The sequence below is a fragment of the Myotis nattereri genome (assembly GCF_964212035.1).
Source record: "Myotis nattereri genome assembly, chromosome: 1".
Taxonomy (NCBI): domain Eukaryota; kingdom Metazoa; phylum Chordata; class Mammalia; order Chiroptera; family Vespertilionidae; genus Myotis; species Myotis nattereri.
The window spans coordinates 113328628-113353537 of record NC_138075.1 but is presented as its reverse complement, the minus strand read 5'-3'; the positions used below and the strand labels follow the sequence as shown (position 1 = coordinate 113353537).

The following is a 24910-nucleotide window of genomic DNA, read 5'->3' as shown; positions in this document are numbered from 1 at the left end:
CACCAAGCGGAGCAAAGCCAAACAGCCCTGAAGCGGCAGGGCAGAGAGGCCTCAGGGCCCCGGGAACAGTGGAGCAGACATGCCTCCTGGCCCGGGATCAGCGGAGGTGCGAGGCCTCAGGACCCCAGGATCAGCAGAGCCCAGAGGCCTCCTGGCCCAGGGATCAGCGGAACCTAGAGGCCTCCCAGCCCCGGTTATCAGCGGAGCTGAGAGGCCTCCCAGCCGGGGATCAGCGGAGCCGTGAGGCATCAGGACCCCGGGATCAGCGGAACCTAGAGGCCTCCCGACCCCGGGATCAGCGTGACAGGGGGCAGCGACCAAACCTCTGATCGCCCTGCAGCTCTGTGCATGACAGGGGGCGGCGACCCAACTCCCCAATCGGCCCTGCTCTGAGCCCGACCAGGGGCTGCACCTAGGGATTGGGCCTGCCCTCTGCCATCCGGGAGCAGGCCTAAGCCAGCAGGTTGTTATCTCCCGAGGGGTCCCAGACTGCGAGAGTGCACAGGCCGGGCTGAGGGACCCCCCCTCTCCCCCCCAGTGCACAAATTTTTGTGTACCGGGCCTCTAGTATATAATAAAAGCCTAATATGCTAAGTGTCCGTCATCTTAAACAATCAAAGTGTAATATGCTAATGATATGCTAAGGCCACTCAAACACTCACTATGACATGCACTGACCACCAGGGGGCAGAAGCCTGGACTGGTAGGTTAGCTTGCTGCTGGAGTCTGGCCAATTGGGAATGAGCGAGACGGGCCAGACATGTCCTGGAGCCCTCCCACGGTCCATCCCTGGCTGGCCAACCACCTGCATCCCTCCCCGACCCTGATCGTGCACCAGTGGGGTCCCTCAATCTGGCCTGCACCCTCTTGCAATCCGGGACCCCGCAGGGGATGTCAGAGAGCCGGTTTCGGCCCGATCCCACAGGCCAGGCCAAGGAATCCCACTGGCGCATGAATTCGTGCACCGGGCATCTAGTACAGTAGGTTCTCGGGTTACATCAGAGATCCATTCCTATGGCACGACGAAACATGATTTTCACTATAAGCTGGAACCCACCTACATAAGCACCTACGTCACTCACATGGAGCACATACACAGCAGTAATGAAGTGAAACAGTAAAAAAAATTTAAAAGAAAGATAACAATTCCTGACCTTTACTTGTGGTAAATAAATAATGAAAAACATAAAGCACATACGTACATACATCGAAATACGAAACTTTTTTTTTTTTTTAATAAATAAATGGGAGATGGCGACCGAACCACAAAACGATGTACATCGAGTCCAACATAACCCGAGGACTGCCTGTATGGATATAAAGGCCTAAGTGACCATTCGACTGGTAGCGCACTGACCACCAAAGGGGCAGAGGCTCAACACACAGGCATGGAAACATGGAACAAACTGATGAATCTTAGAGGGAAGGGGGGAGGAAAAAGGGCGGGAAGAGATTAACCAAATATCTTATATGCATACTAGAGGCCTGGTGCACAGATTCATGCACTAATGGGTCCCTCTGCATGGCCTGTGGGGATCGGGCCGAAACTAGCAGTTCGACATCCTTCGAGGGGTCCCAGATTGCGAGGGCACAGGCCATACTGAGGGACCCCACTGGTACACGAATCCATGCACCAGGCCTCTAGTTGTAAATAATGCTGCAATAAAGAGAGATGCATATGTCTTTTCAAATCAGTGTTTTAGGTTTCGTAGGATAAATACCCAGGTAAAATTGCTGGGTCCTTTGCTATTCTTTTCCTAGTTTCTTAACGTGGAAGCTTAGATAATTACTTTTTAATCATTTTCCCTAAATGTATGCATTTAAAGTTTTAAGTCCCTGTTTTAAATGCATCCAACCATTTTGATATGTTGTATTTTCATTAACGTTCAATTTTAAGTATTATCATTTTCTTATAACTTTTTTGACTCACAGGTTATTCAGAAGAATTTTATTTAAATTCTAAACACCCCAAAACTGTCTAGTTATCCTTATGATATGCCAATTATGTCAGCTTTTTGAGAATAGTTTAATTTTTGTTTTTTATTTTGTGCCCGCTTATTTTGTTAGATACTAAGAGATTATGTCTTCAAATCTATAATTGTGAAAAATGGACTTGTCTAGTTCTACTTTTGCTCTCCTTTTGGTTTATATACACTGGGTGGCCAGATTATTATAACCACATGGCGTTTGTAGGCAAATTAGCTAAATTTCGCGCTGAAGTTGCTAGAGGGCCAGACCATTATAAATAGGGAAGCAGGTTGTTTACCACCACAGTAGAAGTGATTTTTTTCTGAAGATATGGGTAAACAACGCAATTTAACAGCCTTTGAACGTGGGATACACACACACACACACACACACACACACACACACACACACACACACTGAGTGGCCAGATTATTATGACCACCTGACGTTTGTAGGCAAATTAGCCGTACACTGAATCGTATGGAATATGGAAGCCAAAGGCCTGTTCGAACACCTTTGCTGTCTGCAGTTACCAAGATAAAATGACTTCAATTCGCACAGGAACACAAGGATTGGACAGTCGAGCATTGGAAAAAAGTCATGTGGTCCAATGAATTACGTTTCCAGTTGCATCATGCAGATGGCAGAGTGAGAATTTGGCGGAAACAGCATGAAAACATGCACCCCACATGCATGAGTACGACCCTTCAAGCTGGTGGGGGCAGTATTATGGTTTGGGGCATGTTTTCCTGGCATGATTAATTCATGTGGGACGACGTCTGAATAGCACAACATACCTAAGTATCGTTGTCGATCAAGTTCATCCTACAAGGTTGATGGCATATCCCAATGGAGATGGCTTCTTCCAACAAGACGATGCACCATGCCACGGTGCTTGTATTACGCAGGAGTGGTTTCAAGAACATGAGGGAGACTTTACCTTGCTTAGGTGGCCCCCACAATCACCAGATCTCAACCCAATTGAGCATTTGTGGAACAAAGTTAAAAGAGCCATCAGGCAGCTGGTTCCACAACCATCAAATCTCACAGAATTGGACAGTGCTATTCATCAGGCATGGTGTCAGATTCCTTGCATCACTTTTCAACATCTCGTGGAGTCAATGACAAAAAGAATTGCCGCAATATTGAAGGCAAAAGGTGGCCCAACAAAGTACTGATGGGGTGCTCATAAGAATCTGGCCACTCATAATAACATATATCCCATGTTCAATGGCTGTTAAATCGTGTTGTTTACCCATATTTTCAGAAAAAAAATCACTTCTACTGTTGTGGTAAAAAACCTGCTTCCCTATTTATAATGGTCTGGCCCTCTAGCAACTTCAGCGTGAAATTATGGCTGACTAGAGGCCTGGTGCACAAAAATTGGTGCACTCGGGGGGGAAGGGGGGTTCCTCAGCCAGGCCTGTGCCCTCTTGCAGTCTGGGACCCCTCGGTTGATAATGACCTGCTGGCTTAGGCCTGCTCCCGGTGGCAGAGGGCAGGCCCAATCCCTAGGTGCAGTCCCTGGTCGGGCTCAGAGAAGGGCAGATTCGGGGGTTGGGGCACTGCCCCGTCACACTCAAGGCAGGGTCGATGGGGAGGTTGCGGCGCTGCCCCCTGTCATACACATAGCAGGGCCAATCAAGGGGTTGGGGCGCTGCCACCTGTCACTCACAACGCAGGGCCCATCAGGAGGGGTAGGGGCTCCGTACCCTGTCACTCACAGAGCAGGGCCCATCAGGGGGTTGGGGAGCTCCCTCATGTCACGCACAGAGCAGGGCTGATCAGAGGGTTGGGGCGCCGCCCTCTATCACCCACAGAGCAGGGCCGATCAGGGGGTTGGGGCGCCACCACTGTCACACTCAGGGCAGGGCCGATGGGGAGGTTATGGCTCTACCCCATCACACACAGATCAGGTCCCGTGGGGGGGGCGTTGGGGCGCAACCCTCTATCACCCACAGAGCAGGGCCAATCAGGGGTTGGGGCACCGCCACTCTCACACTGAGGGCAGGGCCAATGGAGAGGTTATGGCTCTACCCCATCACACACAGAACAGGGCCCGTGGGGGGTGGAGGGTTGGGGCGCCGAACCCTGTCACACACTGAGCAGGGCCGATCAGGGGGTTGAGGCGCCACACCCTGTCACACACAGAGCCGCAGGGCAATCAGGGGGTTGGGGAGCTCCCACATATCAGACACAGAGCAGGGCTGGTCAGGGGGTTGGGGTGCCTTCCCCTGTCACGAACAGAGCAGGGCGGATAGGAAGGTTGTGGCCCCGCCCCCTGTCACACACAGAGCCACAGGGCAATCAGGGGGTTTGGGCACTGCCCCCTGTCACGCTGATCCCGGTGCTGGGAGGCCTCGTGGCTCCGCTGATCCCGGTGCTGGGAGGCATATTATCCTTTTACTATATAGCATAGAGGCCTGGTGCACGGGTGGGGGCCAGCTGGTTTGCCCTGAAGGGTGTCCTGGATCAGGGTGGGGGTCCCCACTGGAGTGCCTGGCCAGCTTGGATGAGGGGATGATGGCTGTTTGCAGCTGATCACACACCCTTCAGGGTGAGGGTCCCCACTGGGGTGACTGGCCTGGGTGAGGGGCTGAGGGCTGTTTTCAGGCTGGCGGGTGACTGAAGCTCCCAACTGCTCCTTTTTTTCTTTTTCTTTTTTTTATTCTGGGCCAGCTTAGCTCTGGCTCCAGCTCTGAGGCCTCTGCTGCTGAAAGCAGGTATCTGGTTTATTTGGGTTCTATGATCAAAACACTGTATCAACTCCAGCTCTGAGATCCCAGCTGGCTGAAAGCAGGTTTCTGGGGTTTTGTTTAGCTTCTATATTTGTTACAATTTTTCAAACTGCAAGCTCAGAGGCCGGCAAGGCAGGCGGGGAATGTTGGAGTCCTCCGTCATTGAAGCAAGCAAGCCTCATGTTAGCTTCAAACTGCCTGGCTGCCAGCCGCCATCTTGGCTGGCAGTTAATTTGCATATCGCCCTGATTAGCCAATGGGAAGGGTAGCGGACATGTTTTTACCATGTTTCTCTTTTATTAGATAGGATTTGCCTACAAACACCACATGGTCATAATAATCTGGCCACTCAGTGTATATTGAAATGAAGTCATATAGTAATATAACTTTCGATGATTATGTCTTCCTGTTGAACTGGCCCCTTTTATTGGTTATAAAATGTGACACTTTATCTCTAATAATACTTCTTGCCTTAAAGTCTACTTTGTCAAATAATAATGTAAATATACCACCTCATTTAGTTGGGGTTTGCATAGTATATCTGTTTCCCATACTTCTACTTTCAACCTATATGATAATATGAATGAATAATCACAAACACAAATGTATATACTGCATACTTCCATTTATCTGAAATTTAATAACAAGTAAAATTTAGGACAAAAAGGTAGAATAGTGGTTACCTCTGGGAAAGAGAGAATGAGCAGGGAAGGGGCATGAAGGAAATCCATACCCTTTAGATTTATATACTACTAGGGGCCCGGTGCACGAAATTCGTGCACTGGGGGGGGGGGGGAGTGTCCCTCAGCCCAGCCTTCCCCCTCTCACATACTGGGAGCCCTCAGGCGTTGACCCCCATCACCCTCCGATTGCCTGATTGGCCCCTTGCCCAGGCCTGACGCCTCCGCCAGAGGTGTCAGGCTTGGACAGGGGACCCCCATCTCCCCCCGATCACTGGCTCTGGCCCCCGCCCAGGCCTGAGGCCTCTGACCCAGGAATCATGCCTGGGCTGGGGACTCCCATCTCCCTCTGATCGCTTGCTCCACCCCCCGCCCAAGCCTGACGCCTCTGACCCTGGCTTTAGGCCTGGGCAAGGGGACCATCATATCCCCCCAATCTCCGGCTCCGCCCCCCACCCAGGCCTGATGCCTCAGCCAGAGGAGTTGACCCTCATCACCCTCCGATCACCAATCACCGGATCGGCCCCTTGACCAGGCCTGAGGCCTCCGGCAGAGGTGTCAGGCCTGGGCAGGGGACCCCCAGCTCCCCGCGGTTGCAGGCTCCGCCCCTGCCCAGGCCTAACGCCTCTGGCCTAGGCGTCCGGCCCAGGCAGCGGGGACCTGCAGTGGCAGCAGGGGGCGCCGCGATTGTGGGCTTCGCTTTGGGCCCAGGCAAGGGACCCCTAGCTCCTGGGACTGCCAGCTTCGACCGTGCCCAGCTCCCATCGCTGGCTCCACCCCTACTTCCTGCTATCACTGGCCAGGGCAGCAAAGGCGCCTGATTCTCCAATCATGGCTGGGGGGCAGGGCAAAGGCGGCCCCAGGGCCGCCTTTGCCCTGCCCCCCAGCTCTTAGCTCCCCCCTGGGTTTCCGATCACTGTCAGTGGCAGGGGGCTTCTTCCTGCTTTCCCTTTCCCCTCCCTGCATTGTGCCTACATATGCAAATTAGCCGCCATCTTGTTGGCAGTTAACTGCCAATCTTAGTTGGCAGTTAACTGCCAATCTTAGTTGGCAGTTAATTTGCATATAGCCCTGATTAGCCAATGAAAAAGGTATCGCCGTATGCCAATTACCATTTTTCTCTTTTATTAGTGTAGATGTAACTAAGTTAAAATCATAATATTAACTATAATCACAATGCTGTGTAATAAGTCTCCAGAACTTAGAGATGATTATGATCATCTTCTAACTGCAAGTTTGAATCCTTTGCTCAACTTCTCAATTCCCCCACCCTCTAGCCCAGCAGTTGCCAACCTTTCAGACCTCATGGACCACCAGTGGACAGACCACTGGTTGGCGACTGCTGTTCTAGCCCCTGGTAATCACCATTCTGCTCTGTTATTCTTAATGTTTGGTCTAAAATCTATTCCTTCCTGTCTTTTCCATCTGAGAAAAAATAGCACATCAAATTTATCCATCAGCTATAGCCAAACGTTACTTACTCACCTAAAATCCCTTAATAAGGTCTACTGATTATACCTCTAAAATATATTTCATAATTATCTAGATCTTCTCCAACTCTACTGCCACCCCTGCGTTCCAGTTTATCTTACCAATTCACCTCAACACGTTTTAAAAATAACCTAATTTTTTCATGGCTCCCCATAATAATTTCAACAAAAACCAAATTCATTTAACTTCATCTAAAAGCCCTGAAGAATTAACTTGCTTTCCATTCGCCTAATTCATTTTATGCCACTAGATCCAGTGTTCACTATAACCTAGTAACACTGGCTTGTTTTCAATTATTCTTACACTAGAGACCCAGCACACGAAATCGTGTGCAAGTAGGGTCCCTAGGCCTAGCTTGGCCTCCATTGCATTATCTCTGCCGCCCTGCAATGCTATGTGAAGCTCTCCGCCCCAGGATGATCCAAGATGCTCGCAGCCCCTCGATGCTCCGTGAGGCTCCCCCCACCCTGCAACTGCTCCACGAATATACCACCCCCCACCCCGCAACTGCTCTGCAAAACTACCCCCCCCTCCCTCCCGCCCTGCAACTGCTCTGTAAGTCTCTTCCCGCCCCTGGACTGCTCCATGAAACTCCGCCCACCCCGCGACTGCTCCGCGAAACTCCCTGCACCGCGTGACTGCTCCATAAGGTACCCTCCACTCCTGGACTGCCCCACAAAACTCCCACTCCCCCCACACCCCCACCCCCGGTCGCTGGCGCCGCTCAACAGTCCCTAGTATAGCCCGCCGCCACCCCCCCATGGCGAGCAACTCGGGGGCCGGGGGGGAGGGACCAAAAGGTGCTCCGTACACCTCCTGGTGACCAGTCATTTGGTCGTTATGGCGTTACGGCCACTGGCATTTTATAATAGAGACTAGAACCCGGTGCACAAAAATTTGTGCACTCGGGGGGAGGGGTGTTCCTCAGCCCGGCCTGTGCCCTCTCGCAGTCTGGGACCCCTCGGGAGATAACGACCTGCTGCCTTAGACCTGCTCCTGGGTGGCAGAGGGCAGGCCCAATCTCTAGGTGCAGCCCCGGGTCGGGCTCAGGGCAGGGCTGATTGGGGAGTTGGGGCGCCACCCCCTGTCATGCACAGAGCAGGGAGGATCAGGAGGTTGCAATGCCACAATCAGTCACACTCAGGCTAGGGCCGATTGGGGTTGGGGTACCACCCCCTGTCACACACAGAGCAGGGCAGATCAGGAGGTAGGGGCGCTGCCCCATGTCACTCACAGAGCAGGGCCCATCAGGGGGGTTGGGGCTCCGTACCCTGTCACACACAGAGCAGGGTCGATCAGGGGGATGGGGAGCTCCCGCCTGTCACGCACAGAGCAGGGCCCATGAGGGGGTTGGGGAGCTTCCCCCTGTCACGCACAGAGCAAGGCCGATCAGGGGGTTGAGGAGCTCCCCCCTGTCACTAACAGAGTAGGGCAGATGGGGGAGTTGGGGCACCACCCCCTGTCACACACAGAGCAGGGCAGATCAGGGAGTGGGGTGCCGTACCCTGTCACACTCAGGGCAGGGCCGATGAGGAAGTTGTGGCTCTACCCTGTCACACAGCGCAGGGCCCGTGGGGGGCAGTTGGGGCACCGCCGTCTATTACCCACAGAGCAGGGCCGATCAGGGGGTTGGGGCGCCGCCACTGTCACACTCAGGACAGGGCTGATGGAGAGGTTATGGCTCTACCCCGTCACACACAGAGCAGGGCTGATCAGGGGTTGGGGAGCTCCCCCCATCAGGCACAGAGAAGGGGTGATCAGGGGGTTGGGGTGCCTTCCCCTGTCATGAACAGAGCAGGGTGGATAGGGACGTTGTGGCCCCGCCCCCTGTCACACACAGAGCCACAGGGCGATCAGGGGGTTTGGGCACTGCCCCCTGTCACATTGATCCCGGTGCCGGGAGGCCTCGCTGCTTCACTGATCCCGGTGCTGGGAGGCATATTATCCTTTTACTATATAGGATAGAGGCCTGGTGCACGGGTGGGGGCCGGCTGGTTTGCCCTGACGGGTGTCCTGGATCAGGGTGGGGGTCCCCACTGGGGTGCCTGGCCAGCCTGGGTGAGAGGATGATGGCTGTTTGCAGCTGGTCACACACCCTTCAGGGTGGGGGTCCCCACTGGGGTGCCTGGCCAGCCTGGGTGAGGGGCTGAGGGCTGTTTTCAGGCTGGCGGGTGACTGAAGCTCCCAACTGCTCCTTTTTTTCTTTTTTTTTCTTTTTTTATTCTGGCCTAGCTTTAGCTCTGAGGCTTGGCTCCAGCTCTGAGGCCTCTGCTGCTGAAAGCAGGTATCTGGTTTGTTTGGGTTCTATAATCGAAACACCGTTTCAACTCCAGCTCTGAGATCCTGGCTGGCTGAAAGCAGGTTTCTGGGGTTTTTTAGCTTCTATATTTGTTACAATGTTTCAAACTGCAAGCTCAGAGGCCGGCAAGGCAGGTTGGGAACGTTGGTTTCCTCCATCACTGAAGCAAGCAAGCCTCATGTTCGCTTCTAGCTGCCTGGCTGTCGGCCGCCATCTTGGGTGGCAGTTAATTTGCATATCGCCCTGATTAGCCAATGGGAAGGGTAGCAGACATACAGCTAATTACCATGTTTCTCTTTTATTAGATAGGACTAGAGGCCTGGTTCACGGATTCGTGCACTGGTGGGCGGTCCCCTTGGCCTGGCCTGTGCCCTCTCACAATCCAGGACCCCTCAGGGGATCACAGAGAGCTGATTTCAGCCCAATCCCTGCAGGCCAGGCTGAGGGACCCCACCAGTGCACAAATCTATGCACCAGGCCTCTAGTATGCATATAAGATCTTTGGTTAATCTCTTTCCCCCCTCTCCCCTTCCCTCTGAGATTCATCAGTCTGTTCCATGTTTCCATGCCTATGGTTTCTCCTCCTGAGTTGAGAATCTGCCCCCTGGTGGTCAGTGCATGTCATAGCTACGGGCCAGTTGGCGCGTTGCTTAGGCTTTTTATATATATAGATGTTAGGTTCTTTTCTATCTAATGATTCATCATTTACATTTACTTCAGGCCATCTCTCAAAATCTGAGTTTCTCAGAGAGATCTTCATAGATCTACAAATTGAAAATCTAATATTTCACTAGTTTCTCTCATAGAACCCATTCATTAATAGCACATAGCCCGATTTATCTATATTATACACAAACATACATACACACAAATGTCTGTGTGTGTATGTATCTATACTAATAAAAGGGTAATATGCTAATTAGACTGGGAGACCTTCTGGACAAAGCCATGGTGGCGGGGCTGAGGCAGAGGCAGTTAGGGACGATCACGCCAGCAGGGGAGGGCAGTTGGGAGCGAGCAGGCCAGCATGTGGGGGGAGCAGTTGGGGGCGATCAGGCTAGCAGTGGGGGCAGTTGGGGGCGAGCAGGCTGGTGAGGGGGGACAGTTGGGGGCAAGCAAACCAGTAGTGGGGGTAGTTGGGGGCAATCAGGCCAGCAGGGGGTGGCAGTTAGGGGTGATCAGGCCAGAAGGGGGGGTAATTGGGGGCGATCAGGCCGGCATGCAGAGTGGTTAGGGGCGATCAGGCAGTCAGGCAGGCAGGTGAGCGGTTAGGAGCCAGTGGTCCTGGATTGTGAAAGGAGTGTCCTACTGCCGCCAAGGGGTCCCAGATTGGAGATGGTGCAGGCCGGGCTTAGGGACACCCTACTCCCCGTGCACAAATTTTGTGCACCGGCCACTAGTATGTATATAGACATATTTGTCTATTTTACTTTATTACTGTATCATTCCAAATACCAAGCTCAGGGTCTGACATGCTGTGTGTTTAATAAACACTTCCTGAATAAGTGATCTTAATTCTGACTGTTACCTCAAGATCCAAGAGAAAATATATTGCTCCACTAGTCTCCATATCATCACTGTCTTGCCTGGGAAACTGTCTTAAATGGCAGGCTCAAACATCAAATATTTGAAAGATAATAGCTCATTAATACATTAAGCGCCCAGTCACCAGTGACTGACACTATACTTCCCGTCCGGAAGACAAAACAGGCTGGGCGCTTAACGTGTTAATTACCAAAAAAAGAACTGAACAAAATTATGAATATTTCCTTCCATAGGAGTTAAAGAGTTTTAATAAATTCATTAGTAGTACAAGCTCACAAATTCCTAATGGTGCATAAATACATGAAGCCTCAGTCAGGCCTCATGGATGTAGAGAAGAGAATAATTCAACAAACTATGAAGATCAACTAGTACATTTAAGACATACTGATACTATCTATTCTTTCAGATCTAAAAAGGCTATTAGAATGGACTAATATCAGGTTTATATGTAGAAAAAATCAACAGAAACATCACCTAAGGCAGTAATATATTACAAGGTGGAATCTAAATTTTAGTAGTATCCTTATAATAATCCTTATAATAATGTCACTAATTGTTACTCATGAAGAGCCTCCACACCTACAAAGAGGGTAGTGTGGCATAGAGTTAAGAATACATCTCTACCCTAAAGGCATATGCAATATGAAATTTACTGACCTTTACCCCATATTTTACTTTCCCGGCATAATGCTTTATGGTGAAAGCAGGCTCCATCACAGCTGGAAATTCAATGTAAGAATTCTCTTCATGTTGATGCTTAAATTTATCTAGCAATGTTTGATTTGTAGCCTGTGGAAAACTGAATTAAAAACAAAAGAAAGATGTTGCAGTGAATACAATCTTTTTTAAAAACACACACACACATTATAATTACACTGCCATCAAACACATTTAGCAAATTACAAAGAGTTTTTACTGGTATTATCTAATCTGATTTTCATAATAAGCTAAAAAGTGAGTGTAACAAGAAAAGTATTCCTATTTTATAGATGAGGGATCAAAAGTTGTGATTTGCCCAAACTCACACTTTGAAAGAAGTGGAACTGAGAAATAAACTCAGGTTCTTAAGTATTTAGCTTATGTTGCATTGTGCTGTACTACTATAAAACCTATCTGTAATAATAAAAGTGTAATATGCTAATTAGACCAGACGTCCTTCTGGATATCCTTCCGGAGTAAGCTAGGGCTGCAGCTGCCATGGCTGCGAGGGAGGGATCTAGGCAGCCACCCACAGCTGCAAAGGCCTACTCTTGCACGAATTTCATGCATCGGCCTCTAGTAGGATAATAAAAACTAAATCATATGTTGTTTGGAGCTCAGAATTTCCAAAAAGGAAATGATGTCTCAATTTGGATAGGTCCTTTAAATCCACAGTAATTTTTGTTTTTCTTCATATATAAATTAAGCAGTAATTTTCTTACCCATACCAGTTACTATATATTTTTATATTATATCTATTATTTCAAATATATCAATGTTATTGTACTCACTGATGAGCATTTCATATCCAGGAATAATTCAAATAATATTTATTACAAAGTAATTACATAACAGCAAATACAGGAATATAAAAGTTCAGAAGAGAAAAAAATCACTAGTCACTGGGTAATGAAAAGGTTCATATGAAAATAAAAAAAGAAAGAAAAGGTCCATATGGGTATAGAAGACAAGTATGAGCTAGATGTTAAAGGTTGGGTAGGAGTTGAAAACAGGAAATATCACTGATAGAGAAAGGAGAGAGCAAGTATCTTTCAGAGAATAGTTTCATTTAATAGTAGCTGAGATAATAAGAAATAATGTGACAAGAGGTTGTAAAGATGCTGAATATAAAATCTAACGTGTAAAAACGATTACAAAATTACAACAAAAATGATTAATGATGTAGTATGTATTGGAATCTGAAAGGAAAATGGCCTTTGGTGTCAGTCATAGTCATAGTATAGGTTACCAGTTGTCTGTGAACTTGGGCAAGCTAGGTAGATAACCTTCTTTAAGAATTGGTTTCCTAATCCATAAAATTAGTACAATGAGGTATCACAATGCAAGCAGGATTTTAAAAACCCAAGTAAAAACATCTAACACTTGCTGGCATCCTCTAGAGATGATATAAACGTTATCTACTTTATGTTGCCAACACTGCCATTTTCCTAGTCACCAAGGTATGTTTCATATTCAAATACTATCATTTCTTCAAAACATCTGTACCCTAGCTCTTCCTTTCTGTTTCAGAACTCTAAAGCCATTCTAGTATGGATTACAATCTTACAATTTCAAACAGCATCAATAATAGTCTCAGTGATCCTAATCTTGTTTTAAGTCACCAAATCAAGATTCAAAATAAATTTTCCTACAATAGTGCTTTAATCATGTGCCTCCCTACTCAGGAAAATGTATGGATCACCAGGCACATACATGGAATCCAAGCTCCTAAGCCTAGACCAGTGGTCAGCAAACTGCGGCTCGCGAGCCACATGCAGCTCTTTGGCCCCTTGAGTGTGGCTTTTCCACAAAATATCGACTTTTGCGCATGGGCCACGAAGTTTCAGTTGCACTGTACATGCACGCCCACACGTGGTACTTTGTGGAAGAGCCACACTCAAGGGCCAAAGAGCCGCATGTGGCTCATGAGCCGCAGTTTGTCGACCACTGGCCTACACCAACTCCAATCTCTGCAAACTTATGCCTCACTACTCCACAACAGAATGCTTCTCTTCAGGAAAGGTTTATTTATCTTCTAATCCAGAGTAATCAAAATGCTTGTGATTTCTTTTTCTCCTACTTTTAAATGGAAGAAAGAAATAGTCAAACAAAGGAGGACAGACATGAGAACAGTTTTTATTTCAAACAAGGAAAGATGGAAAGGAAAGCTCTCCACATATCCCATATTCATGAAACATTTGTGGATACATACTACATTATCAAGCAAAAGAGCTTGGAACAAAAAAATCAGACATTACTGTTCATTCCAAAGCTCTTCATCTAGTGTTCCTCCAAAGGCTATCTGCAAGGGCAGCTTCAGTGTTTCTATGCATATAGGAAGTACTTCTGAAACTTTCAAAAAAAAAAAAAAATACAAACACCCAGACCCCACTTGCTGTGGTTCTACAGAATTGAAACTAGGTGGTGCCACATTAGTATTTTTTTTTTACAAGTGCTCTTATGAGCAGGCAAATTGACAACAGGCTGTCCTAAATGAATGCTCTGATCTTAACTTCAGTTTGTTAAATCGGTGATTCTGATTCAAGAAGTCTAGGGTGAAAGTCTGAGATTCTGCATTTTTAATAAGCTTCAATATGCTGCCAGTGCTGCTGTCAGCAGATCACAATTTCAGTACTATAAGAAAGACTAATAAAACTCCTAGCATCCTATTCCTACCTAACTTTGTTTACACTATTCCTCCTCTCTAGATTCCACACTGCATGAATCCCTTATAATCTAATTTTAAAAACTTGCCCAATGTCAAATAGCCATTAAATAGTGAGAAAAAAATTTAAAAAGACTTCTGACTTCAAACCCAGGCTCCTAAAGCACTACAAATACACTGAATGAAGAAGGAACACTGCTAAAGATATAGTTCCTGTTATATATTCACTATAAAACAAAATATTTTTAGGGTAAACTACTTAGTCTAAATGATTTCCAAAATGGTTCCTCCTACACCTGACTAACTTATTTTCAACCCTGCCTTAAAGATACATGGCAGAGGAAAAATATTTTATGCCTTTGCAACCTCTGGGATATTAAAGCATAGAGACAAAGGTAATAACAGCAATATAAATTGAGGTTTGTTAAAAATTTTTATGGAGGACTGAATATAGAAATATATTTGAAGGGACAACTATCAAGAGGTTATTCAGTTATAGCCTACATACAATACTCTTACAGATGATGCAAAATAATTATGAAGCAACTGCTAATCAGCCTAATAATTAGAAAGTTCTTCAATATACTGAGTCAAAATCTGTCTCCCTGTAATTTCTGGTCATGGCTTAACCTCACAAGCTTTTGTGCAACAGTGAAGAGGTGACATTCTCCTCAATGGGCAATATTTATATTTATGTGGTTACAAATGTCCAGGGTAACATAGTCTTTGTATAAAAGATGTGCACTCAATAAAATTTTGTTTAAAGAATGACAGGACAGACAAGACTCCTTTGCTCTACAATTATATATCAACTATCTCAACTGCTGTTCATAACCACATTAAGATATATACAGCAGATGCCCTGGCCAGTGTGGCTTAGTTGGTCGAGTGTGGTTCTGTGCATCAAAAGACTTCCAGTCCGATTCCCGGTCAGGGTACATGCCCAGGTTGTGGACTCAATCCCCAGTAGGGGGTGTGCAGGAAGTAGCCGATCAATGATCTTCTCTCATCATTGATATTTCTATCTCTCTCCCTCTCCCTTCCTTTCTGAAATCAATAAAAATATAAAACTTTTTTAAATACCGGGAAGGTTTAAATCTTCAGTCCACCATTTACTACCTATATGACCTGTTTCTCAAATTGCTTAAAGTTTTTGGTTCTTTTTATTACCATAAAAAATGCTTTATCATTTCAATATCAACCATAATGGTTGTCAACAATTAATATCATAACTAGCTATGGGATTCCAAGATGGTGGCCTGGAGGATGGCAGTGAGGGGGAGACTGTGAGTGGCTGAGGGTGTGAAAGGGAAGAGCGTGGACGTGTGGTGTGTGTGTGTGTGTGTGTGTGTGTGTGTGTGTGTCTGAGGAAGGGACAGCTAGATCTCGCAGGACCTTTGGGGGCTGGCAGATCAGGCTCGCCTAGCCAGGCAGCCTCTGCTAGTGTAGTAATATCTCCTGGAGCACCAACTCTGCCGCAGAAGCTGAGCCATCTTGAAGGGGAGAGATGTGGTGCCTGGGAGCCTAGCCTCACCTCCACCCAGGGTGCCCTTAGATACCACCCAGGAACCTACAGCCACACCAGCCAGGGAACTGCTGCCTCAGCTGCAAACCCACAAACACACAGACTTTAGCTTCCCCAGCTGAGGGCTACTGTGAGTTCTGGAGCATGCTCCCCTCTTGCCAGCCAGATGCTTTAGCCCCAGGCACCACACCAAGCCAGCAGCCATGTGAAAAGAGCCACCATCCAGGAACAAGCACGGAGCAAGCAGCCACTGCCCGTAACCCCTCGAGGAGCAACCACCACCCACGACTGCCTGAGGAGCAGGCCTCATCCCATGACCACGAGAGGAGAAGCTGCCACTTGTGACCATGTGACCCGCCACCAGGACCTCTGCTGCAATCACAAGCCCTGCATGATTTGACCCCTAGATCCTTCAGTGAGAGCAAAAATGGGGAGAGAGAAGAACCCCCCAAAGGGAAGAAAAGAGGAATCACCAAAGGAACTAAATGAAAGTGACAATGCAATATGTCAGAAGAAGAATTCAGAATAAGGGTCATAGAGTTCTTAAACCAGATAGATGAGAAAATCAATAAACCTATGTAAGAATCAAGAAGAAATAAAGAGTGGTAATAGCTATGCTAAAAAAATCACTATGGAAGCTTTCAACAGACTAGGAGAAGCATAGGATCAAATTAGCGAATTAGAAGAAAGGGATGCAAAACACACCCAATCTGAACTGCAATTGGAGAAAAAAAATCAAAAGACAGAAAGATAACCTGAGGGAGCTCTGGGACAACATGAAATGAAGCAACATATGTATAATAGGGGTGCCAGAATGACAAGAAGAGGAGCAAGGATTAAAAACCTATTTGAAGAAATAATGACAGAAAACTTCCCTGATTTGGGGAAGAAAAAAGTCACAAAAACACAGAGTCCCAAACAAGATAAACCCCAAAAGACCCACACCAAGACATGTTGTAATTACAATGGCAACCATTCAGGACAAAGAGAGAATCTTAACGGCTACAAGAGAGAGACAGAAAGTTACATACAAGAGATCTCCCAGTAGATTATCAAATGATTTCTCAACAGAAACACATCAGGCCAGAGAGGAATGGAAGAAAGTATACAAAGTGATGCAAAAAAAGGGACTGAATCCAAGAATACTTTATCCAGCAAGGCTATCATTCAAAACGGAAGGGGAAATCAGGAGCTTCACAGACTAAGAAAGGATAAGGGAGTTTATCACTACCAAGCCAGCAATGCAAGAAATGTTAAAGGGCCCTGGCCGCTCTGGCTCAGTGGATAGAGCGTCGGCCTGTGGACTCAAGGGTCCCAGGTTCGATTCCGGTCAAGGGCATGTACCTTTGTTGCAGGCACATCCCCAGTGGGGAGTGTGCAGGAGGCGGCTGATCAATGTTTCTCTCTCATCGATGTTTCTAACTCTCTATCCCTCTCCCTTCCTCTCTGTAAAAAATCAATAAAATATATTTTTATAAAAACAAACAAGAAAGAAATGTTAAAGGGACTGTTGTAAAAAGAAGGAATAAAAGGGGGGGAGGGTTTGAGGAGGAACACAGGCAAAAAAATAAAAATGGCTGCAAACAAGTACCTATCTATATACCAGTATATAAAAGCCAAAGAGACCAAATGACCAGTCACTATGATGTGCACTGACCACCAGAGAGCAGATGCTCAACGCAGGAAATGCCCCCTGGCGGTCAGTGCACTCCCACAGCGGGAGCACCGCTTAGCGAACTTAACGAGCCCAAGTGCTGGCAGAAACAACATGGGCTCCTCTCCGGCCACCTGCCACTTGGCACACTATTATATCCCCCGAGGGGTCCCAGATTGCAAGAGGGCACAGGCATGGCTGAGGGACCCCACCAGTGCACGAATCTGTGCACCAGGCCTCTAGTCAGTAATAACTTTAAACATAAATGAACTAAAAGCTGCAATCAAAAGACATCGAGTGGCTGAATGGATAAAAAAACATGACCTATATATTTGCTGTCTACAAAAGACCCACCTCAGAACAAGGGACTCACACAGACTGAAAGTGAAGGGATGGAAAAATATCCTTCAGGCAAATGGAAATGAAAAAAAAAGCTGGGTAGCAATACTTATATGTGACAAAATAGCACTCAAAGTGAAGGCCATAACAAGAGATAAAGAAGGCCACTTCATAATACTAACAGGGTCAATACAACCAGAGGATATAACTCTGTTAAACATATATGCACCCAATGCAGCAGCACCCAAATACATAAAAATTCTTCTGGAAGATAACAAAGGGAGAGATCGACAGCAATACGATCATAGTAGGGGACTTTAATACTCCACTGATATCACTGGATAAATACTCTAGACAAAAACCAGCAAAGAAACAGCTATCCTAAATGACTCACTAGTTCAGAAGGACTTCGTTGACATCTTCAGAACACTTCACCCCAAAGCTACAGTATATACATTCTTCTTAAGTGCACATGGGGCATTTTCAAAGGTAGATCACATATTGGAACACAGGCAAAGTCTCCCCAAATTCAAGAAGATTGAAATCATATCAAGCATCTTCTAAGACCACAATGGCATAATATTAGAAATCAACTACAATAAAAACAATCAAAAAAATTCAAACACTTGGAGGCTGAGTAACATGCTATTAAAAAATGACTAGGTTACCAAAGAGATCAAAGAAGAAATTAAAAACGTTCTGGAAATGAATGACAATGAAAACACAACAAAACCAAAATTTATGGGACACAGTGAAAGCAGTCCTGAGAGGGAACTTCATAGCATTACAGGTCTAATTCAAAAAACAAGAAAAAAATAATAATAAATTATCTAACCCTGCAACTTAAAGAATTAGAAAGAGAGCAACAAGAAAAGCCCAGAATAAGCAGAAGGAAGGAAATAATAAAGATCAGAGCAGAAATAAATGACAGAGTCCAAAAAAAGAAAAAACAATACAAAAGATCAATGAAACCAAGAGCTGGTTCTTTGAAAGAATAAACAAGATTGATGAGCCCTAACCGGTTTGACTCAGTGGATAGAGTGTCAGCCTGCAGACTCAAGGGTCCCAGGTTCGATTCCGGTCAAGGGCATGTACCTTGGTTGCTGGCACATCCCCAGTAGGGAGTGTGCAGGAGGCAGCTGATCGATGTTTCTTCTCACATCGATGTTTCTAACTCTCTATCTGTCTCCCTTCCTCTCTGTATAAAATCAATAAAATATATTTTTTAAAAAAAAAAGATTGATGAACCCCTAGCCAGGCTCAACAAGAAGTAAAGAGAGAGGATCCAAATAAACAAAATCAGAAATAAAAGAGGCAAAATAACAACGAGCCCCACAGAAATACAATGGATTGTAAAAAAATACTATGAACAACTCTATTCCAACAAACCAAACAACCTAGAGGAAATGGACATATTCCTAGAAAAATACAACTTTCTAAAGCTCAATCAAGAAGAATAAAAAAATCTCAACAGACCGATAAATAAGTAGGAAATTGAAGCAGTCATCAAAAAGCTTCCAGCAAACAACAGCCGAGGGCCAGACAGCTTCACAGGAGAGTTTCAGCAAATATTTAAAGAAGAACTAAAATCTATCCTTCTCAGACTATTCCAAAAAATTCAAGAGGAAGGCACACTTCCAAGCTCTTTCTATGAAGTCAGCATTACCCTAATCCCAAAACCAGATAAAGACACAACAAAGAGAATTACACACCAATATTCCTGATGAACAATAGATGCTAAAATCCTCAACAAAATTCTAGCAAATCAGATCCAGCATTACATTAGAAAGATCATACACCATGACCAAGTGGGGTTTATTCCAGGGATGCAAGGCTGGTACAATATCCGCAAATCAATAAACTTGACACATCACATAAACAAATTGAAAAACAAAAATCACATATTCCTATTAATTGATGCAGAAAAGGCATTTGACAAAATCCAACACCCTTTCCTGATAAAAACTCTCAGCAAAGTGGGAATAGAGAGATCATACCTCAACATAAGAAAAGCACTATATGAAAAACTTAGAGCCAACATCATACTCAATGGGCAAAAACTAAAACCATTTCCCCTAAGAACAGGAACAAGAAAAGGATGCCCACTCTCACCACTCCTGTTCGACATAGTACTGGAACTGCTAGCCATAGTGATAAAACAAGAAGAAGAAATAAAAGGCATCCAAATTGGAAAAAAAGAAGTAAAACTATCCTTATTTGCAGATGACATGATACTAAACATAGAAAACCCCAAAGACTCCATCAAAAAACTACTAGACCTAATAAATGAATTTGGCAAACTCAAAATGGATAAAGGACTTAAACGTAAGACAGGAAACCATAAAAATCTTAGAAAAAGGCATTGGCAGCAAAACAGCAGACATATGTCGTAGCAATATCTTTACTGTTAGAGCTCCCAGAGCAATGGAAACAAAGGAGAAAATAAACAAATGGGACTACATCAAAATAAAAGTCTTCTGGCACAGCAAAAGAAACCATCAACAAAGCAACAAAAGAGCCCCACTACATAGGAGAACATAATTGCCAATGTTATCTCTGATAAGGTTTTAATCTCCAAAATTTATAGGGAACTCATACAACTTAACAAAAGGAAGATAAACAATCCAATCAAAAAATGGGCAAAGGATCTAAATAGACACCTTTCAGAAGAGGACCTACAGAAGGCCAAGAGACATATGAAAACATGCTCAATGTCACTAATCATCCGAGAGATGCAAATCAAAACAACAATGCGGTACCATCTCACACCTGTCAGACTGGCTATCATCAACAAATCAACAAACAACAAGTGCTGTTGAGGATGCGGAGAAAAAGGAACCCTTGTGCACTGCTGGTGGGAATGCAGATTGGTACAGCCACTGTGGAGAACAGTATGGCATTTCCTCAAAAAATTAAAAATGGAATTTCCATTTAATCCAGTAATCCCACTTCTAGGAATATATCCCAAGAAAACAGAAACACCAATCAGAAAGGATATATGCACCCCTCTGTTCATAGCAGCACAATTTACAATAGCTAAGATTTAGAAACAGCCTAAGTGCCCATCAGCAGATGAGTGAATTAGAAAACTTTGGTACATCTACACCAGCCATGGGCAAACTACGGCCCGCGGGCCGGATCTGGCCCGTTTGAAATGAATAAAACTAAAAAAAAAAAAAAGACTGTACCCATTTATGTAATGATGTTTACTTTGAATTTATATTAGTTCACACAAACACTCCATCCATGCTTTTGTTCCGGCCTTCCGGTCCAGTTTAAGAACCCATTGTCGCCCTCGAGTCAAAAAGTTTGCCCAACCCTGATCTACACAATGGAATACTATGATGCTATCAAAAAGAAGGAATTCTTACCATTTGCAATAGCATGGATGGAACTAGAGAACATTATGGTAAGCGAAATAAGCCAGTAAGAGAAAGATAAATATCACATGATCTCACTCATTTGTGGAATATAATGAACAACATAAACTGATGAACAAAAATACAACCGGAGTCATAGAAGCATCGAACAGACTATCCAACCTCTGAGGGAAGGCAGGGGGTTAGGGGGAAAGGGATCAACCAAAGGACCTGTATGCATGCATATGAGCAAAACCAATAGATGCAGACATGGGGGGAGGTGGTTGAGGGCATTTGCTGGGGGTAGGGGTGGCTGAGGAGAGGTCAATGGGGGAAAAGGAGACTTATGTAATACATTAAACAATAAAGATTTTAATTAAAAAAATAAATGAAGATGAAAAACAAACAAAAAAACTACCTATGGCTGTGGCCAGTGTCACTTAGTTGGTTGGAGCATCATGATTCCCAGTAAAGGCACATACAGGGGAAGGGAAGGGAGAGAAGGGTGGCACGTGGGAGTCAACCAATTGATGTTTCTCTCTGGCTTCAATCATTCTCTTTCTTTCTCTCTCTCTCTCTCTCTCTCTCTCTCTCTCTCTCTCTCTCTCTCTCATCAATAAAAACGTATCCTTGTATGAGAATTAAAAAACCACTCATGAAGCTTTCAAAAGAAAATATACCAGCAGTAAAGGTACACAAGCAGAGTTAAGAACCACTACCTTACAATTTTATAAGAGACTAGAGGCCTGGTGCACAAAAATTTGTGCACTCAGGGAGGGAGGGGGGTCCCTCAGCCCAGCCTGTGCCCTCTCCCAGTCTGGGACCCCTCGGGAGATAACGACCTGCTGCCTTAGGCCTGCTCCCCGGTGGCAGAGGGCAGGCCCAATCTCTAGGTGCAGCCCCTGGTCGGGCTCAGAGCAGGGCCAATTGGGGAGTTGGGGCGCCGCCCCCTGTCATGCACAGAGTAGGGAGGATCAGGAGGTTGCGATGCCACCCTCAGTCACGCTCAGGGTAGGGCCGATTGGGGGGCTGGGGGACCGCCCCCTGTCACACTCAAGGCAGGGTCGATGGGGAGGTTGCGGCGCCACCCCGTCACACACAGAGCAGGGCCCATCAGGGGGGTTGGGGCTCCGTACCCTGTCATGCACAGAGCAGAGCCAATCAGGGGGTTAGGGCGCTGCCCCCTGTCACGCACAGAGCAGGGCCCATCAGGGGGGTTGGGGCTCCGTACCCTGTCACGCACAGAGCAGGGCCAATCAGGGGTTTGGGGAGCTCCCCCCTGTGACCCACAGAGCAGGGCCGATCAGGGGGTTGGGGCGCCGCCACTCTCACACTCAGGGCAGGGCTGATGGGGAGGTTATGGCTCTACCCCGTCACACACAGAGCCGCAGAGCAATCAGGGGGTTGGGGAGCTCCCCCCTATCAGGCACAGAGCAGGGCTGATTAGGGGGTTGGGGCGCCTTCCCCTGTCCCGAACAGAGAAGGGCGGATAGGGAGGTTGTGGCCCCGCCCCGTCACACACAGAGCCGGAGGGCGATAAGGGGGTTTGGGCGCTGCCCCCTGTCACACTCATCCCAGTGCTGGGAGGTCTCTCAGCTCCGCTGATCCCGGTGCTGGGAGGCCTCGCGGCTCCGCTGATCCCGGTGCTGGGAGGCATATTACCTTTTATTATATAGCATAGAGGCCTGGTGCACGGGTGAGGGCTGGCTGGTTTGCCCTGAAGGGTGTCCTGGATCAGGGTGGGGGTCCCCACTGGGGTGCCTGGCCAGCCTGGGTGAGGGGATGATGGCTGTTTGCAGCTGGTCACACACCCTTCAGGGTGTGGGTCCCCACTGGGGTGCCTGGCCAGCCTGGGTGAGGGGATGATGGCTGTTTGCAGCTAGTCACACACCCTTCAGGGTGGGGGTCCCCACTGGGGTGACTGGCCAGTCTGGGTGAGGGGCTGAGGGCTGTTTTCAGGCTGTCGAGTGACTGAAGTTCCCAACTGCTCCTTTTTTTCTTTTTTTATTCTGGGCCAGCTTTAGCTCTGGCTCCAGCTCTGAGGCCTCTGCTGCTGAAAGCAGGTATCTGGTTTGTTTGGGTTCTATAATCGAAACTCTGTATCAACTCCAGCTCTGAGATCCCGGCGGGCTGAAAGCAGGTTTCTGGGGTTTTTTTTAGCTTCTATATTTGTAACTATGTTTCAAACTGCAAGTTCAGAGGCCGGCAAGGCAAGCGGGGAACGTTGGAGTCTTACGGCACTGAAGCAAGCAAGCCTCATGTTAGCTTCAAGCTGCCTGGCTGCCGGCCGCCATCTTGGCTGGCAGTTAATTTGCATATCGCCCTGATTAACCAATGGGAAGGGTAGCAATCGTACGCTAATTACCATGTTTCTCTTTTATTAGATATGATAATATATGTCTCAGGGCATATGGGCAAAACAAAAAACTTTTACACAACTGTGGCCATGAACTTATAATAGTTTTGTAATAACTACATTTTAATCCATTTAGATTGATGTAAATAGTCTAGTATTACAGAGGTTAGCTGTAACTGTCTTCAGTCTCCTTTTCAATATATTTTTCATTCTGCCACATTTACTCTGTATTTCTATACAGCCATTCTTTGTGTCTATGGCTTATCAATAGGTTGACATATAACTTACTATACAAACCAGGTATTCTGAGGGTAAAAGTAGGTACCTTTAACAACTAATCTAGGTAACAGTCATAAACTTTAGACTGTCCACACAAACATGATATATGAACATACTACCTATAATAAATCCCCAATATTTTATATCCTAGTTTAATGGGTATAATATTAAGCTAGGTACCAGGTGATCTACTTTAATTTCCAAATATTTTACTTAAAATAAAAAAAACCCACATTCTCCATCACTTCAGTTTCTCCAATTCTAAATCTGCCATCTCTTAGCATAATTTAACTATAAATAATACTTTATAGAGCACTGAGAATGCTCTGGAGGATGCCATGTGAAGCTTTATTTCTGAAGCTTATAGATAAGTTTAGTATACTGAACAGTATTAACAAAGGATGGTAAATATTTGCCATATATTGCCAGTTACCACCCGTACAGTTGTGGCAGTATCACTAATCTATCATGACACATTTTCTACTAAACATGAAAACAGCAAACACATCTCACATATATAACTTGATTCAAGAAGAGAGAAACACACAACAAAAGAAATGCCAACAAATTTAACATTAACGTAACTCTGCAGAAGAAAAATAGAAAAACATATTTAAATGAGTTCTATAATAGTGAAGTCCATACAATTTTCCTAGACATACACACACACACAATGCATTTGATAATGTAAGAAGAAAGATTAGGACTTATGCATGAAAAGCCCAAATGGCCTATGACTAAATGGAAAAGAATTATACTCACTTGCTTTCTTCATCTAAAAGATGGAGCAGTCCTGTTGGTTTCTTGCTAATAAGATTTATGCAACAGGTGTTATCTATATAATCTATATTGTGCCAGCTGATACCTTCAGCTCTGTATTCCTCCTAGGAAACAACAAATTAACAATTCATTCATCTTGCAGAAAGTAATAGGTATATGATAATAAGGACTGAAAAACTTTTCACAGGCTTAAAAAAAGAAAAGTCTAAAGTTTCCTCTTTTAATCAGGAAGACACATGACGAAAAGTGTAATTTCAATTTTATAAAATCTTGATACAGTATGTGTCTATTTCCTTTAAAAAGTACATGCAACCAAATTTTTTTGTTAAATCCTACTTGTGATACATTCAGATCAAAATTTAGGGTTAAATTTGTTTTAGACATCCTATTTGATGATTACACTAAGGAAAAATATAAAATAGAGAATCCTAATTTCTCCCATGTGACTGTGAATCATCAACAACGAATTTAATAAAACAATGTCTGGGCAAAGTGAAAAACCATCACCTCCAGTGATCACCAATATAAATCAT

General features: G+C 45.7%; 1 protein-coding gene across 1 annotated transcript in view; it reads right to left on the bottom strand.

The window, feature by feature from the left end:
• MYO9A (myosin IXA) overlaps positions 1 to 24910 on the bottom strand; it is a 424596-nt gene that overhangs the window by 208283 nt on the left and 191403 nt on the right. Inside the window, exons 12-13 of the mRNA XM_081084933.1 lie at positions 24360 to 24481; positions 11379 to 11520 (exon numbers count right to left, since the gene is read on the bottom strand). Coding sequence (XP_080941059.1) covers positions 11379 to 11520; positions 24360 to 24481 — 264 coding nt within the window. The remainder of the gene's footprint in view (positions 1 to 11378; positions 11521 to 24359; positions 24482 to 24910) is intronic.